The sequence below is a fragment of the Mesoplodon mirus genome (genome assembly GCF_964341445.2).
Source record: "Mesoplodon mirus genome assembly, chromosome: 18".
Classification (NCBI taxonomy): Eukaryota; Metazoa; Chordata; class Mammalia; order Artiodactyla; family Ziphiidae; genus Mesoplodon; species Mesoplodon mirus.
Window position 1 is genome coordinate 13,056,380 of NC_138994.1, and position 15,322 is coordinate 13,071,701.

Sequence of the window (15,322 nt, forward strand, 5' to 3'; positions counted from 1 at the left end):
CTCAGGCCATGCAGTGCTGCCCTGCAGAGCCCAGGGCTCAGACAAGGAGGTGGCTGGGATGGGAGACACAGAGGCTGAGCTGGTGACTGTACACAGACACTCGGGCACTCGGCTGCCTGGGCCCGTCCCCGAGACCCGTGACACTGTCCTCTGCTCAGGTTCAGCATGTTTTCTCCCATCTCTCTTGTTTGCTTTCAGTTTATGCTTTTGCATATTCCTCAGGGCTGAGACACTCAAGCTAATCCAGAGCTTGCCGTGGGGGCCCCTGGAAGAGGTCCCTGACCACCTCCCACAGGCTGCCAGTCCCCATGGAGCTCACCCCAGGCTCTCCCCAAGGCTGTGCTCACAAAGAAGCTGCTCCCCAGGGAAGGCTTCCAGCCCTCGACCAGAGCCACATGGGGACCGGCCATGGAGGGTGTGACCCCGCACACAGCGTGGCCAGGCCTCAGGAGAACACAAGACCCCAAAGTGCCAGAGAGACAACCCTGACCAGGCCTACACGCTCTTCATCCTGAAGCCAAAACAGAGAAAAAGTGAGGGAAGATACTCCAGCAAACAAGATCCCAGGGCAAGAGAGGAGGAAGGCGGTGCGGAGACACAGGGGTCCTGCTCCTTTCAACGGCAACAGAGACAGCAGCTGCCTGGGCTCAGAAAGCAAGCTGACTGCCCACCACGAGACAGGCAGAGTCCCCTCTGCTCTCAGGGGCTCTGGTCAGGCGTCCTCCCTCGAAATCCTTGTCCAGGGCACCTGATGCCAGCGTGGGGACCACAAATCACAAACAGGGACAAAAGCACAGCAGCACCCGGGAAGGCCTGCCTGGCTGCTGCCCTCGGAGGCCCCTGGACATCAAACAGCAGCTCAGCTTTGATGTCGGCTCCTCCAGAGGGATCGGATTCCCGCGTGTGGGATCTGAGGAGAGGCCTGTAAACACGCCGAGGGGAGGGGCAGCCGAGATCACTTCCAGACTTTCCTGGCCAATTAACAGCGCTCTCCCATCCGGCTGAGGACAGTGGACCAGGAGGTTCCAGCTCAACGGAGCGCCGAAGCCACCACTCCCTGCAACAGACATTGCTAAAGCTCCACGTGTCTCAGAGGGAGCCCAGAGGGGACCTCCTGGGGACCCTTGGGCCCCTGGACCTGCTCCCACGCCCCAGCCCAGGCAGAGCCACTGGACGCCACTTGGCCCAAAGGGATGATGCTGGGGAGGAGTGGCAGGATCTCACTCTATCTAAGGCCGGCACACCTGCTCTCGGGGCCAGGCCTGGGGCCGGCAGGGTCAGCCAGGCAGGGCAAAGGCGTTGCTGCTGCTGTGTTCTTCAACCACCATGGAGAGCGTCAGTCACCCCATAGACATGGGCCATCCGCCCACCCAGATGGCTCCTGGCAGGGCTCGCGGGGAGGTAATGCTGTGAACTGGGGGCAAGGCAGGCATCTGGAGCCCCTCCTGTTTTTGTCACCTGTTTGGGCCTGACCAAGTTGCGCTGGTACAAACTCAGGTGCCACTCACACAAGCCTGACACCACAGTGCTCCCACACAAGAACAACCAAGGGCTTCCCTGGTGGCACAGTGGTTGAGAGTCCGCCTGCCAATGCAGGGGACATGGGTTCGTGCCCCGGTCCGGGAGGATCCCACGGCTGGGCCCGTGAGCCATGGCCACTGAGCCTGCGTGTCCGGAGCCTGTGCTCCGCAACGGGAGAGGCCACAACAGTGAGAGGCCCGCGTACCGCAAAAAAAAAAAAGAACAACCAAAACTGACAAAAACCAACTGAAACTAACAGAGCTGTGACTTCAGGCTCAGAGGGGTCCCTGCTGCCACAAGGAAGCCCAGAGTGGGTGAGGCCACCTCCCAAGGGGCCAGGTGACTCACATCCACCACCACCCAGCAGCCCAGCCCACAAAGAGATGAGGCTGTGGCCAGAGGGAGCAAGGAGGCCGAGGCTCGGGCCGAATCACAGAGACTCCTCCTCCAGAGCAGACGGAGTGGGGAGCTGCAGGGGGAAGACAGCCTCTGGCCTTCCCAAACAAGACGGGGGGTGGGAAGGTGCTGCCCAAGAGCCCTGAATCTAGGCCTCTGGCTGCCCGCCCACAAGGCTCTGGGTCTGGGCACAGCGTAACCACAGGCCGGCCCCCAACCTCAGGGGCAGCCCCTCCCTGCAGCCCGCTGTGCCCCGGGGGCCCTACAACCCTGAGAGAACAGGCAGACACCTGCCTTTCCCAGGGACGCTCGACTCCCTGCTTTTACTATCCATGGGATGAACACCAGTGGGCTTGGCTGTGAAATCAGGCCAGGTGTAGAGGGGCAACGGGCTTCAGGGAAGAATCCAGCCTGGCATGGCATGCCTGGAGCCCTCCCTGCAGCAGATGCCCAAGAAGCAGAGAGGAGGACGGGCCAGCCCACATGGAGCCAGTGCCATCCGTGGCGGCTACCCGTCCACACGGGTGCTGAGCACGCGCAGGGCAGCTGGCCCAGAAGGAGGCCAGCTCCAAGTGTGAGACACACCGGATTTCAAAGACCTCCTACCAACAAAGAATGTAAAGTATCTCCTTTTTCCTGTTGATTACATGTTCAGAGAATATTTTGGATATATTGAGTCAAGTTAATTATATTCCTAAAATTAATTACACCTGTTTTTACTTTCCTTTGATGTGGCTACCAGAAAATTCTGAATTACCTCCATGTCCCGCACATGTGGCCCACATGGCATGTCCAGTGGACAGTTCATTGCTCCAGATGCTAGGGTCAGGGCCGGGCCACCATCCACCCTGATCCCCATGCAAAGGACCTGCCACCTGACCAACAGTGGACCCAGGGTGCTGTGCTCATCTCCCACAGCTCCTGGCCATGCACGGCACCAGTTGCTCTGGGACGCTTACCACTCCCAAAAGCATCAAGTGAGAAAAACCAGCTTCCTACTTGTCCCACTCTGTGGGGACTTGGACACTTGGAATTCCCAGAGCTTCCCGCCCCCGGCCAGCAAGGGAGCTGCTGTGAGCCAGCCGGGGCTCCCTTGCCTCATCGGACCTGTCAGGCGGCTGTCCCCCATGTTGGCAGGCCCTTGCAGTGGTGGGCAGCTGACTGCAGCCCCTGCACAGACCCAGCATGGTTTCACCAGCTCACTGGGCATCTGGCCACGACTTTGGGGCTGAAGACTCTGCCCTCCCTCCCTCATCTGACCCTTGCTTCACGGTTAGGGAGTGCCAGCTTCCAAGGAAAGGCCCGGACCTGCACTTCTGGAAATGAAGCCTAGACAAGTCCCCATTTGCTGGGCCAGCAATTCTGCCTCCAGAGTAAATTCTCAGGGCGGAGTGGGGCACAGACCTCCAGCTGTCCACAGGATGGGCTGGGCACGCATGCGGGCGCACACGCGCACACACACACACAGGACAGGACTGCACAGCCATGGAAACGATGCTGAGGGCGTTTCCAAGAAAACACGAAACAGTCACAGCAAGAAAGAGAGGGTGCGTGCCACGCCGTGCTCAACGCTGCATGAGAGTCAAGAACTCGTCCCTGCGTGATGACCCCTCCCAGGGCCCACCTCCTCCTGATGTCACCTCGTTTCTTATGCCGCTGTCCCCACGTTGTTTCTTGTATTTTAAACCCAGGTTACCGAGTCAGTCAGTCCTGAGAGGCTCGTGTGAACCAGTGATCCCAGCACCTCGGTCCCTCCACAGAGGCAGCCCCCAGACCGCTCAGCCAACAACTCGAGGGCCAGAAGGGAGCATCAGGCTTCATCATGACAGGGCAACCCTGGCTCCCCAGGCCAACAGCTGAGGAACCACCCAGTCTTCCCGGGGGGATGGACCCCGTACCACGGAGCCCCATCTCCTCCCTCTGGGTTACTCCTCCTTTTGGTGGTCACAGCCTAAGCGGGGGGCCTGGCAACATGGGCTCCCACCGCGCCTGTGTCTGGGGCCCACTGACACTCAGGAGGCCCTCGTCAGCCCCCCACGCCCCTCGTCTGCCTGCTCCTGGGTGGACCTGCCTGCCTGCCCTTTGGTGGAGCAGTTAGCAGCTTGCTCAGAGGGTGTGTGCGGTAAATGGGTGACCTTTGTGTCTAAAAATGGCTTTGTTTCATCCTCACCCCTCAACAATCTAGCAAAATACAGAATTCTAGAACAAATGAATTTCCTACAGTATTCTGACGGCACTGCTTGGCCACCTTCCTGGTGGTGCCACGGGGAGCCTGAGGCCTTCGTGCAGGCCTGCTGTCCCTCCCTGAGCATGGGGAGCCACCCCATCATCTCCAGCTCCTGAGGAGTTACAGTGATGCCACCAGATGAGGCCCCACTGGTACAGGCATAGCCGGCCTGTTGCTCTGGAAACGCATGCCCTTCGGTTCCAGGACGGTTTCCCACCATCTTCACCAGCTTCCTCCTGTGCTTCTGTTTTCCTTCTAGAGATGCAGTATCAGGAACCAGCGGCCTGGCCTGTCCCGAGTCCCCTTCCTCTGGCCTCCGTCCTTGTGCTTGGCCGCCTGGCTCTGTGGCTCCTCCCAGGAAGAGGGATGGCAGGGACCCTGCACCCCAGGTCCAAGCATCGGCTCCCAAGCCTCGAGTGGCCGACCCCACGTGCCCTCAGGCATTTGCCACCGCAGAAAGAATGCGCTCAGTCAGGCCGCAGACCAGCTAGTCACACCGGCTAACCCTCAGGCACGTGAGTAGAACGGCATATCCTCAGGCCACCGGCCACTCCCAGACACGCGGCACCTTGTCATGTGTGACAGGGATTGTGCCGTTTGATCCACAGCTGTGGCTGACTCCTGCACCTTCTACTGCAGCTTTCTGACCCGCTTCCAAGGGCTCTTCCTTATCTTTGAATGTTCCTTTTTTTTTTTTTTTTTTTTTTTTGCGGTACGCGGGCCTCTCACCGTTGTGGCCTCTCCCATTGCAGAGCACAGGCTCCAGACGCGCAGGCTCAGCGGCCATGGCTCGTGGGCCCAGCCGCTCCGCGGCATATGGGATCCTCCCGGACCGGGGCACGAACCTGCACCCCCTGCATTGGCAGGCGGACTCTCAACCACTGCGCCACCAGGGAAGCCCTGAATGTTTCTTTTTCATAGCATCCAGCTCCAGTTCCAACAGCCTCTCCATCCTCGGAGAACAGGAACAAATGCTGTCACCCGTCCTGACAGCTGCCATCTCTTCCTGTCTGTCTGCATTGGTCTCTCACGTCAGCCTTGCTCAAATGTCTGGGCACCTTTGGCTGTGAGCTCCTGTTTATGCCCAGGGCTCTGGCCGCAGTGCAGCTGGCTATCAGTATCCAGGTGGTAATCTGGGGAGCCACCCATGCCCCCAACATTGGGAGCTTCCACCATTTTGGGAGCCACATGGGGGGCTCACGCTCACCTACCCCGGTTCTCAGGACAGCAAGGGCATCCCAGTCCAGAGAGCCCCACCCTATCCAGGGAACCACCTCCGGCACCAGCAGCATGGAGTGCGAGGGGATCGAGGACCCCACATCATCCAGCACCTGCCCTAGCCACCCCCCACCGCCACCCCCGGCCCCTTGTCACCCTCCCCACCCACATCCAGGTGCTGTCACTGCCTCAGCTCCTGCTCTCTCCATCCTCCAGGCTGTATCTCTATAAAGTCCTTTAATGGCGTTTTAGTTGCCTTTTGGGAGGGAGAAGAATCACACGCTGTGTTCCATGTGTTTCTCCTCTCCTTATTTCTGCCCCAGGGCCTTTGCACTTGCTGCCCCTTTGGCCCAGATGGCTCCTTCTCAGATTCTAGTGCAGCTGGCTCCTCCACGACCTTCCCCACCACCTCCCAAGGCACCTTCCCTTCTTCTGTGTGAGAGCTTCTGATAGTTTTTTCTGGTACCTCTGTATACCTGCCTATTAGCTATGGGAGACCAGGACCAACTTCCTACTAGAGCCCCAGCCCAGCCTGTGCTGAATAAATGAAAGAACGAAGTAGAAACAGAGGCAGAGGCCCCATCTTTTCAGCAGCTGAGAAGGTAGGTGCTGGCATCGCAGGCCCTGGGCTTTGAGGAGCCCCCTCCTCCCCTGGGTCTCTGTTTCTTCTTCTGAAAACAAGGGTAACAGCAGCCTGATCCCCCCAGCTGACAGAGGAACCAGTCAGACAACAGGTGTCAAGAGCAGTAGAGTGAGGTGGCAGCCTGTGTACTCATCTTAGAAGCACTAATACTGTCAGAGGTCACCTGAGTGGGGGCACACAGAGTTCTCTCAGGAGAGCATCTGGGTAGGAAGCAGAAGCTGGCTGCAGGGGCAGCATCCCCGGCTACCCAGGACCAGGCTCGTAGGAGGGGAAGGGGCCAGCCGGTCTTGGCTCAGCAGCCCACCGTGGCCTCGTCATAGAAAGAACTGGCAACAGGGGGACACCAGCACATCAGATACGGGGAGAGGAGTTCCATGGGAGCGGCTGAGGTGGGAGAGCAGGAATCTGGGTGCTGGGACAGCAGGGGCACTGGGTGCCACATCAGATCAGAGCAGGCTTTCCTAGAGGCCCTGTCACCATGGTGGCCCTACCCAGAGTCCCCTCTTCTGCACAGACAAACAGTGGGCCAGGTCCTGTTCTCGGCACCTGAGACACATTAACTCATCTCATCCTCACGTCATCACCCCTGGGAGGCCCAGAGAGGGCAAGCAACTTTCCCACGGCCACACAGCAACCACTACACCCTCCCACGGTCCCTTCCATTCTGTTGGTTGAGACCTTTAAAAGTGGACAAAGTCTTCCATCCCACAATGAAAAACCAAAACTTAGAAGACTACCATTTTGACACACTCAGAAATAAAAGTTTAAACAAGTAATCACCAGATAGAAACTGACACATGTCAACTGTCATCAAGAAGTTTTCTTTAAATACAGCCCATTCTCATGACAAGGAAGTTTTACACCTGCAGCATTTGTCAGCTGAGAAGCCCAGCACCCCACTTCTCCCCTGACTGCTCACCACACAGGTGGGGACCTCTCGGGTTCCCCACAAGCTCTTCCAGAAGGGCACGGCCTGGCTGTCATACCAGGACACTGAGTAAAAAAGATGAGCTACTGGTGACCAGCACCTGCTGGTATGAGGCCAAAGCAAAGCTCAGGCTTGTGGCTCTGGACTAGCCCCAGTGACCGTGGCAGCATCGCCAGGGCAGAGGGAGGCAGAGCCCCAGACCTGCTCACCGACACTTACCTGATCTGGGCAAAATGGCACAGAAGCTCCCAGAGTGTCTGGCCGGAGCAGAAAGTGTCTTGCAACCTGGAGCCATCATCCAACTGCAGAGCAATGCGCACCTGAGGGGCGAGATACAGGAACCAAGTCAGGAAGAGGAGCAGCTATCCCAGCTGGACCCCAGACCAGGTCTGATCCTTAGGGCACAGGCGGAGGGCACTGTGTTTGCTGAATTTTAGTAAGTGAGCACACTGCCTTACAGGATAATTTTAACAATTATCTCCCTAAATAGTGACACAAGTCTATAACCCACAAGGGGGGAAATTCTCCTCTGGTCCCTCTGTTGAACAACAGACACACTAAAGCACGAGTGCAGAGACCCTAGGTAAGGACCTTGCATAGCCCCACCTGTCCCAGCCCAGCGCGTGACTCTCTAGGTCATTGCTACTCCTGCCCTTCTGGCCAAGGGACTCCTCAAGGGCACGTTTATTTACATTAAATCCCAATAACAAACAGAGGAGGAACTGTTCTGTAGGAAACTGCGAGGGGGTCTCCAGCACACCCAAGGAACCCACAAGGGAAGTCAGGGTGCTTCCATGTGAAAGGCTGAGAACCACAACTGTAATGGAAAAAGAGCTGTATTAATAAGCTCAGCCCCAGGCGCCTGACTCCTGCTGGGCTCTGGACAGAGAACTAACACCCCAGGGCCTGAGCCTCCTTGCCTCTCGACATGGATGAAAACCACTTCCCTGCAGCGTTGGGAGAATTTGCAGTTTCGTATGGAAAGGAGCCGCCTGTGCACAAGAGAGCAGCTATCACCATGATTCTTGTCTCTATCCACAGTAACCCTAGTGTCATTCGCTAAATCCCTAGGACATAAAAGTTACTGATTTGGTAGAAAGCAGTGGGCTGCAGTCAGAAGACTCAGGCTGTGGTCTAGCCGAGACTGGTCAGAGGAAGCCTGCGCCCGAGCTGGGTGTCCTCGTCCCAGAAGTGAGGCTGCACTGGACACCGCACAGAGTCCTGTGGGCTCTAAGACTCTTGGTGATTTTCTGACCAGAAACATCAGGTCGTATGGCGGATGCTGCCAGCACGCTGATACGGACACAGCACAATTAACCGCCTCTCCACCCACCACCCCCAAAAAACATTCAGCACAAAGAATGAGAAGTCTCATTTCCTATCATCAGCTTTTGGAGTAGAAAAGTGGCTCTGGCCTAACCTAGAGAAGGCAATCTCACCCAAGGACGAGAACAAGTGCCTCGCCTGCACAACCCTCTGAAACAGCCCACGCTCCCCACCCCATCTGCTCGGCCTGCTGATACATCCTGTGGCCCAAGTGGTCTGAATGGAAGAGCCGGGAGGAACAGTGTCGCCAGTGCCTCCTTGAGAGCCACCTACCATGTTCTCGGGCCCTTCGCGGCTCCGGGAGATGGGCACCATCTCCAGCTTGGCGTTATTGGGCAGATTGGCGAATCTCCACTGGAGAGAGAGGTCAAGCACATTCCTCTGAAACCTGCAAAACAGACCAAAGCCACAGGCTGCCCGCCGACCCGAACACAGCCCAGCCCTGCCGGGAGCACCGTACAAGCAGAGTGACGCCCACGTCTGGCTAGCAATTCCACAGCCCATGGCGCCAAGGCTGCAGGAACAGAGTGACGGCCGGCAAGCCTGTGGAGACAGGGTGGGTCCCTGACTCTAGCAGTGGGTCTTCCAAAGGAAAGAGAGAGCAAGCATTGATCCGGTTCGGGCAAGAACAGACAGAACACAGACAGGTCGCCCCTGGGGCAAACCGAGGGCCTGCTCTTTCAGACTGTGAAGCAGCAACCAGCCCAAGTACAAACTCAGAAGATAAAAGCGCACGTGGGCATGACTAAGGGGTGTGCACCATGCTCTGCGCAGAAAAGTTCTAACAGAACGATGCCCTGTCGCCACTGCTCAGAGCTGCAGCAGTCTGGCCACTGCGGCCACTCTCCCTGTGCTGCTGGCTATCAGCCAAAATGACCCGCTCCTGTCACCCCTGCTTCCTGCTACCCTTGGAAGCAGGGCCACAACCCCAAAGACCAGTGAGAGAGGCAAAAGTTCTAGAGAACCACAAATGGAATGACCGGGCCTGAAGTCTCCATGGAGAGCCAGGCCCTCACGGTGGCTGAGGTTCACAGGTGAAGGGCTGAGACCGCCATTCCTAGCTCACAAAGCCAGGTCCTCCAACCCTGGAGCAGCCCTTCAGTCTCTCTGCCTGCGTCCTGCATGTTTTAGCCACTGCACAGGGACCTGGCAGCTTAGAGCTTCCAACAGATGAGGAAGAGGCCCACATGGGCCTTCAGCCTCCTCTGACCCTCTGCATAGAGCTCCTGGATCCAAGGAGGGATGGTTCTTGGAAGGAACTCAGGGGAGCAAAGTGAACTGGTGATTCAGGGCAGAAATATCCACAGCCAGGAGAGGAGGGCAGGTGGAGAATCCAGGGACCTTTGAGACGCCTGATGCTCTCTACTGACAGCCTGCCCTCCCGAGAAGCACAGTCAGGGTCGTGGTCACCCTACTTCACAAACAGGAAACTCAGATGAGAAGTGCCAGTAGGTAGCCCAGGCCACCCAAAGGCAGTGCTGGGACCACAATCTGCAGCTCCTGATATCCAGCTCAGATCATACCTCTTTGGTGGACTGACAGGGAGTCAGATACCCACTCCTGAGAAGAGGAGAGAGAGGAAGGGGCGTGGGCCTTGGAGGCCTGGACACTGCCTCACCCGTGGGCAGGGAGGGTGGCGGCCAGGTGGCCCTGGAGCCTGAGTGACCCTGGGCCCTCTCCTCCTGACCCCCTTAGCTCCCAGGAACCCTACAGGAAGGAGAACCACCACTGTTAACCCTATAGATCACTTGGGTCTCAGAAAAGCTCCTGCTCACAGCAGAAAATAGTTCTGCCGTGTAGCCTTGATTTTACAAGAGACAGACAGCAGCCAGAATAAATCACCAGGAGAGTGAAAAAGAGAACTTATTTATGCCTCTCAGAAATCAGACTGTGAGCTCTATTTTCAATGAAAGTTTAGGGGGAAAACTACAGCACTAGTGAGAGAATGTGAGCTTTGAATACACACAAAGTGGTCACCCGATGGCATGAATGCCAAGATGCCTTTGGAAACAATGGCTTTCTGAACATGAATAGGGCGTTTAGAAGACTTGGGAAAGAAACAACTTTGATACCCATCTTCAACACTGACTGGAAACTGCCTTATAACAACCTCAACGTCAAATACAAGACAGGACAGAAGACCTAAGGAAAACCCGAGAAGGGGGGGCTCAGAGCCCTGGAGATGAGAGGAAGGGGTCTCACACACGTGCACACACAAGCGTGTGCAAAACGCTGCCTTCCGTGGCAGTGGCAGCAGTTTTTAAACAAATGACACAGTCGGTGGATACAAAGGAGACGAGAAAAATCAATCCATGTTGTAACAGTCCAACCAGGCACCACATGGAGGTCTCAGGCAGGTTCAGGGAGAGCAAAGAAAGGGCACACAGCTCTGTGACAGGATGCCAGGGGACAGCCCAGCACTGGCCCTGGGATTCTCTGGGATGACGTGAGGGCATCTCCACTCACACCTCCTCTGCAGAGCCCTACATGAGAGGCAGCACGGGCCAGGTCTAGCAGAGCAAGCTCCCACCCCTTGGGCTCCTCTCTACCCCTGAACGTGAGGACAGCCAAACAGTGAAGGACACGCTGCTGCTAAGATGGGAAGCTCCCCATACGGGACAGAAATCCATACCCACCGGTGCGGGGTTTTGACCCTTTCATTGCCTTAGACCCCACAAGAATCTGGTAAAAGCCCTCTCTTTGGAAAAATGCCTGCACACAAAGACCCGTGCACACAACTCCAGGGGCTGTGAGCCCACCAGAACCCACCTACAGTTTGTAGGTTTCTTCCCATTTCTCCATGACCACCTCCTCTTGCCCTCAGAGCTCCACCAGGAACTTACACAACCAAATGCACAAAAGCCCTCTGCAGTGGGTAGAATGGTGGCCCCTAAAGAGATATATCCACATCCTAACACCCAGAACTCATGAATGTGCCTTATTTGGAAACAAGGCCTTTGCAGATGTAATTAAGGATCTTGAGATGAGGTCATCCTGGATTACATGGTAGCCCCTAAATTCAAAGACAAGTAGCCTTATAAGAGACAAAAGAGGAGAGACACAAACACACAGGAAGCAGGGAGGCAGAGACTGGAGGGAGGCGGCCACAAGCCCAGGGACGCCTGGAGCCCCCAAAAGCTGGAAGAGGCAAGACAGGTTCCTCCCCTAGACCTCTGGTGGGAGTGCGGCCCCACCAACACCATCATTAGGGGCTTCTAGCCTCCAGAGCGTGAGAGAATAAAAAACCTTGTGGGTTTAAGCCTGAGCAGGGCCCTGCGGGAAGGGTGGATGGATTTGGAGCCCGAGGCCCGGCCAAAGCAAACTCACTTCAGGTCGTACTCGTTGGGGTTGAAGTCCTGCCGATGGCACGTGTCCTCCAGGACCTAGGGGTGAGATGAGGGCATGAGCCACTGTATCTGGCCTGGTGGGCCCCGGCAGGGGTAGGCAAGTGCCACTGAAGCAGCCAAGGGCACAGAGTCCACCTCTTGGAGAGCCGGTCGGCTCTGTAGGACTAAGCCTAATACAAGCCAGGTGATGGACTGTCCACTCAACAGCTCCACACGCCTCACCTGCAAATCCTACTCACTCTCCTCCTCCTCACTGGGCCTGCTTTGTCAACCCAGCTCTGTGGGACCCAACAAACCGGGTCCCCAACAAACCTGTCACCACAGACATCTTCCTACACTCGGGGACCCCCCCCCCACAGAGAATAAAGTTTAAACTCCACAGAGAGTCAGCTCGAGTGGGCCCTAGGTGCCCCGCTGGGCGGGAGCCCCAGTCCCTACCCTACACACACTGAGTTACCATTCATCGTCTCAGCCCCCTGCACCACCGTGTATGTGCACCGTCCCCTACACATCAGGGCCCAACAAGCATTTCCAACGTAATGCAATCGACGTCCGCCAGCTGCCCGGTGAAGTGCTGAGAATGACTCAGCACACCCAGCCACAGCACACCGAGACGAAGGGCGACCCCGGGGTGGGGACAAGGTTCGAGGGCCCTCGGAGGCGGGCTCGGAGCACCGCGAGCTCGGGTGGGGGTGGCAGAGGCCGCGACCCCCGCCAGCCCCTAAGTGCAGCACCCCCGCCCCATGGACCCGGAGCCCGGCGCAGAAGTGGGCGGGCCCGCCGAGCCAGGAAGCCGCTCATTGGCCGTCGCAGACCCCGCCCCGAGGGTCCCGCCCGGCCCCGCCCCCGCGGCCCTCGCAGCAACCGCAGGAGCGGCCGGCGCCGAGTCGCCGCCGCCGCCGCGTCCCCGCTTGCGGTCCGCCGCCCGTCCGCTGCCGCACCTGCAGTAGCACTGTGCTCGGCGTCACCTTCACCGTGTGGCGCCGCCCGTTCGGGGCCAGCACCGACACCGCAGAGCACCCGCTGCCCGCCGGGGCCGCCATCTTCTGCTCACGTGACCCCCCGCCGCCCGCCCAGCGTCAAACTTTATCCGCAACAGCCGGACGCACAGCCTTACGGCCTCGGGGGCGGGCCCTGGGGCGGGGCGGGGCCAGCGCGCCTCCGGGCACGCCCCCGCCTGGCCACGCCCCCGGTGCTTTCGCTGGGCCCGCGCCCGCGCGCCCGACGTTAGATAGGCGTGGTCACTCCAGCGCGGCCACGTGGACCCGGTTCTGGGCCGGCAGTGCGGGCAGCGAGTGCGCCTAGGCCTCGGCTCCCTGTCCTCGCCAGCCCGTCCTGGGTCCCACTGACCCCCTTCCTGCCCCCTCTGGTCCCGAGGGGTAGGGTCAGGCCCGGTACCCCTGCGGCGTGAATGCCTGCCGGCCGTGGGGTGGTGTCAAGGTCAGGGAGCAGCTGCCAGGAAAGGCCCGCCAGAAACTCCAAACCAGAGAACAGATTCAATGAAAGTCTGTGACGAGCATTCTGCCTGTCCGTGCTCTCACTCTGCCAGCAGCTAAACTCTGTGACAGAACTTGTCCCCCAATTCCACCCGCCCAAGTCAGTGGAAGGGCCGGGAGGAGGGGCATGTGGGATCCTGCCACCTCTCTGGTGTGGGTGCTGTCACGCCTTGGTGTAGCTGACACATCTGTCTCACAAGCAGCTTCATACTGACAAACAGACGACTGCATGCTTATGCGAGAAAACGGGAAAGCCTCAGGGTAGCCACAGCTCCACGGCCACCCCTCACAGTTTGCCTCACAGTCCAGAGGGCCTGTCTAGCACTCTATGCAACCTCAGTGCCTCACCAAGCCACACACACTTCCTGGTCACCATCGGCCAGTCCCCTCTCCTGAGGCCGGGGAACACCACAGGACACAGGACAGAGAAGTTTTCTGGCTCAGAGACAGCTTCTGCTGACCTGCCCCACCCCCTCCTACCTGCTCACATGGGTCTCATCATCTATGTGTAGCCGAGTAAACGAGGCCTTGGAGCAGACACCTGTGGGGCATTTGTGACCACTGCCTGCAAGCTCTCAAACCCACCCTTCAGCCCAGCAGGGCCCCACATGCAGTTCTGCGGCAGCCAGGCCCCAAGTTGCCCCCAACCTGGCCTCTTCAGCACTGTGGGGTTTCCTCAGAGCCTCATCTGCACTGGGGCAGGCCTTTCGTGCCTGCTCACTTGTTTACTGGCTGTCCCAGGGCAGCCCCGTCTGTCTGGCCCTCCGCCAGCAGGCACGCAGAGCAGAGCCTGGCACGGGGTGGGTGCTCTGCAGACATCTGTGAGAGGAATGACTCTCGATAGGGGGACAAACGAATGCACAGTCCCCCCACATGTGCCTTCTCCTTCTGCTGCCACTCACCTGGCAGGGGCAGGGTGCCCCAGGCTCAGTGGGGTCTGTGTCCTGGCACTGGCACTAGGAGGTGGGAGGGGCAGAGCAGACCCGCCTCCCTTAGTGGCCTGGCTGGGCCAGACCTGGTGAAGACCAAGCAGGACAGACCAGACCCCATGGAGCTCCCAAGAAGCAAGCCCCAGAGCCGACCCCTGGATGCTGGACCTCAGCTTGAGAAGCCTCCAGAGGCTGGAAATGCCCAGCAGAGGCTCCCCTGGTACAGGGGATTATTTCAGGCTGGAGGCAAAAATTCCAGGTGAACACACCAGCTCCACACCACAGCAGGAAGGACGCTCACCTGCCCCATGGCAAGTTTGCCATAGGTTAGGACCCACACGCCTGGCGCTCCATTTGCTCTGTGGGGAGGCTGAGTCCTTGTGTTCACCTTCCTCAATTCCTCACTGCAACTTGGCACCTTCCCTCAAGACCCCATCACCTCCTGCGAATGGTCCAGGCACAGCCTTAAGGGGGTGATCACAGCAGAGGTCACAGAGATGACTGTAGGGTCAAAGATCATCTTTGGGGGACTTCCCTGGTGGCCCAGTGGTAAAGAATCCGCCTTACAGTGCAGGGGATGCAGGTTTGATCCCTGGTCAGGGAACTAAGATCCCACATGCTGCGGGGCAACTAAGTCTGCGTGCCACAACGACTGAGCTCACGAGCCTCAACTAGAGCCCACGCGCCCTGGAGCCCTCACACCACAACTAGAGAAGAGAAAACCCGGACACCACAACTAGAGAGAAGCTTGCGTGCTGCAGTGAAAGATCCCACGTGCTGCAACTAAGACCCAACGCAGCCAAAAAATAAATAAATAAATAAATAATAAACCTTTAGGAAAAGAAAAATCATCTCTGAGAGGCATTCAAGACCCCAAAGGGGAGCCTCTTCTTCGTACTCATAGTTCAGCCTCTCTCTGCAGCTCATATTTTTCTTTCCAAATTTGCCGTTTTAAAAAATGACAGATCTGTACATTAACTTTCACAGCAGCTTTATCTAATAGTCAAAAGCTGGAATGAACCTGGATGGTCTTCAGCAGGTTGAGCAGTTAAACAATGTGGCACATCCACACATGGAACACTGCTCAGCAATCAAGAGAATGAACTACTGACACGGCAGCCTGGGTGAGTCTCCAGGGAAACATGCTGAGTGAAAAGAGCTGGTGCCCAAAGACTGCATACTGTACCATTCCATTTATATAGCATTATGGAAACGACAGCATTTGCCTTTGCTCTCTGCATTAATATATGCATGTGTATTTATATTTGAAAGTAAGTTGATGACATCCAGG

The 15,322-nt window shown here is 57.7% G+C and overlaps 1 protein-coding gene across 4 annotated transcripts in view; it reads right to left on the reverse strand.

The window, feature by feature from the left end:
* The window catches only part of ASPSCR1 (ASPSCR1 tether for SLC2A4, UBX domain containing), a 30,387-nt gene extending 17,697 nt beyond the window's left edge, over positions 1 to 12,690 (reverse strand). For 3 of the 4 annotated variants that reach the window (XR_014291836.1, XR_014291837.1, XM_082603016.1), the window contains exons 1-4: positions 12,548 to 12,690; positions 11,587 to 11,642; positions 8,533 to 8,647; positions 7,153 to 7,253 (exon numbers count right to left, since the gene is read on the reverse strand). Coding sequence is in view for 1 of the 4 variants with exons in the window: in XM_082603016.1 (XP_082459142.1) it covers positions 7,153 to 7,253; positions 8,533 to 8,647; positions 11,587 to 11,642; positions 12,548 to 12,649 (374 nt within the window). In the remaining 3 variants the exon portion in view is untranslated. Of the gene's footprint in view, positions 1 to 7,152; positions 7,254 to 8,532; positions 8,648 to 11,586; positions 11,643 to 12,063; positions 12,365 to 12,547 lie in introns of those variants that run through there. The other variant, XR_014291838.1, reaches the window with a different exon arrangement.
* Positions 12,691 to 15,322: the final 2,632 nt, after the last annotated feature.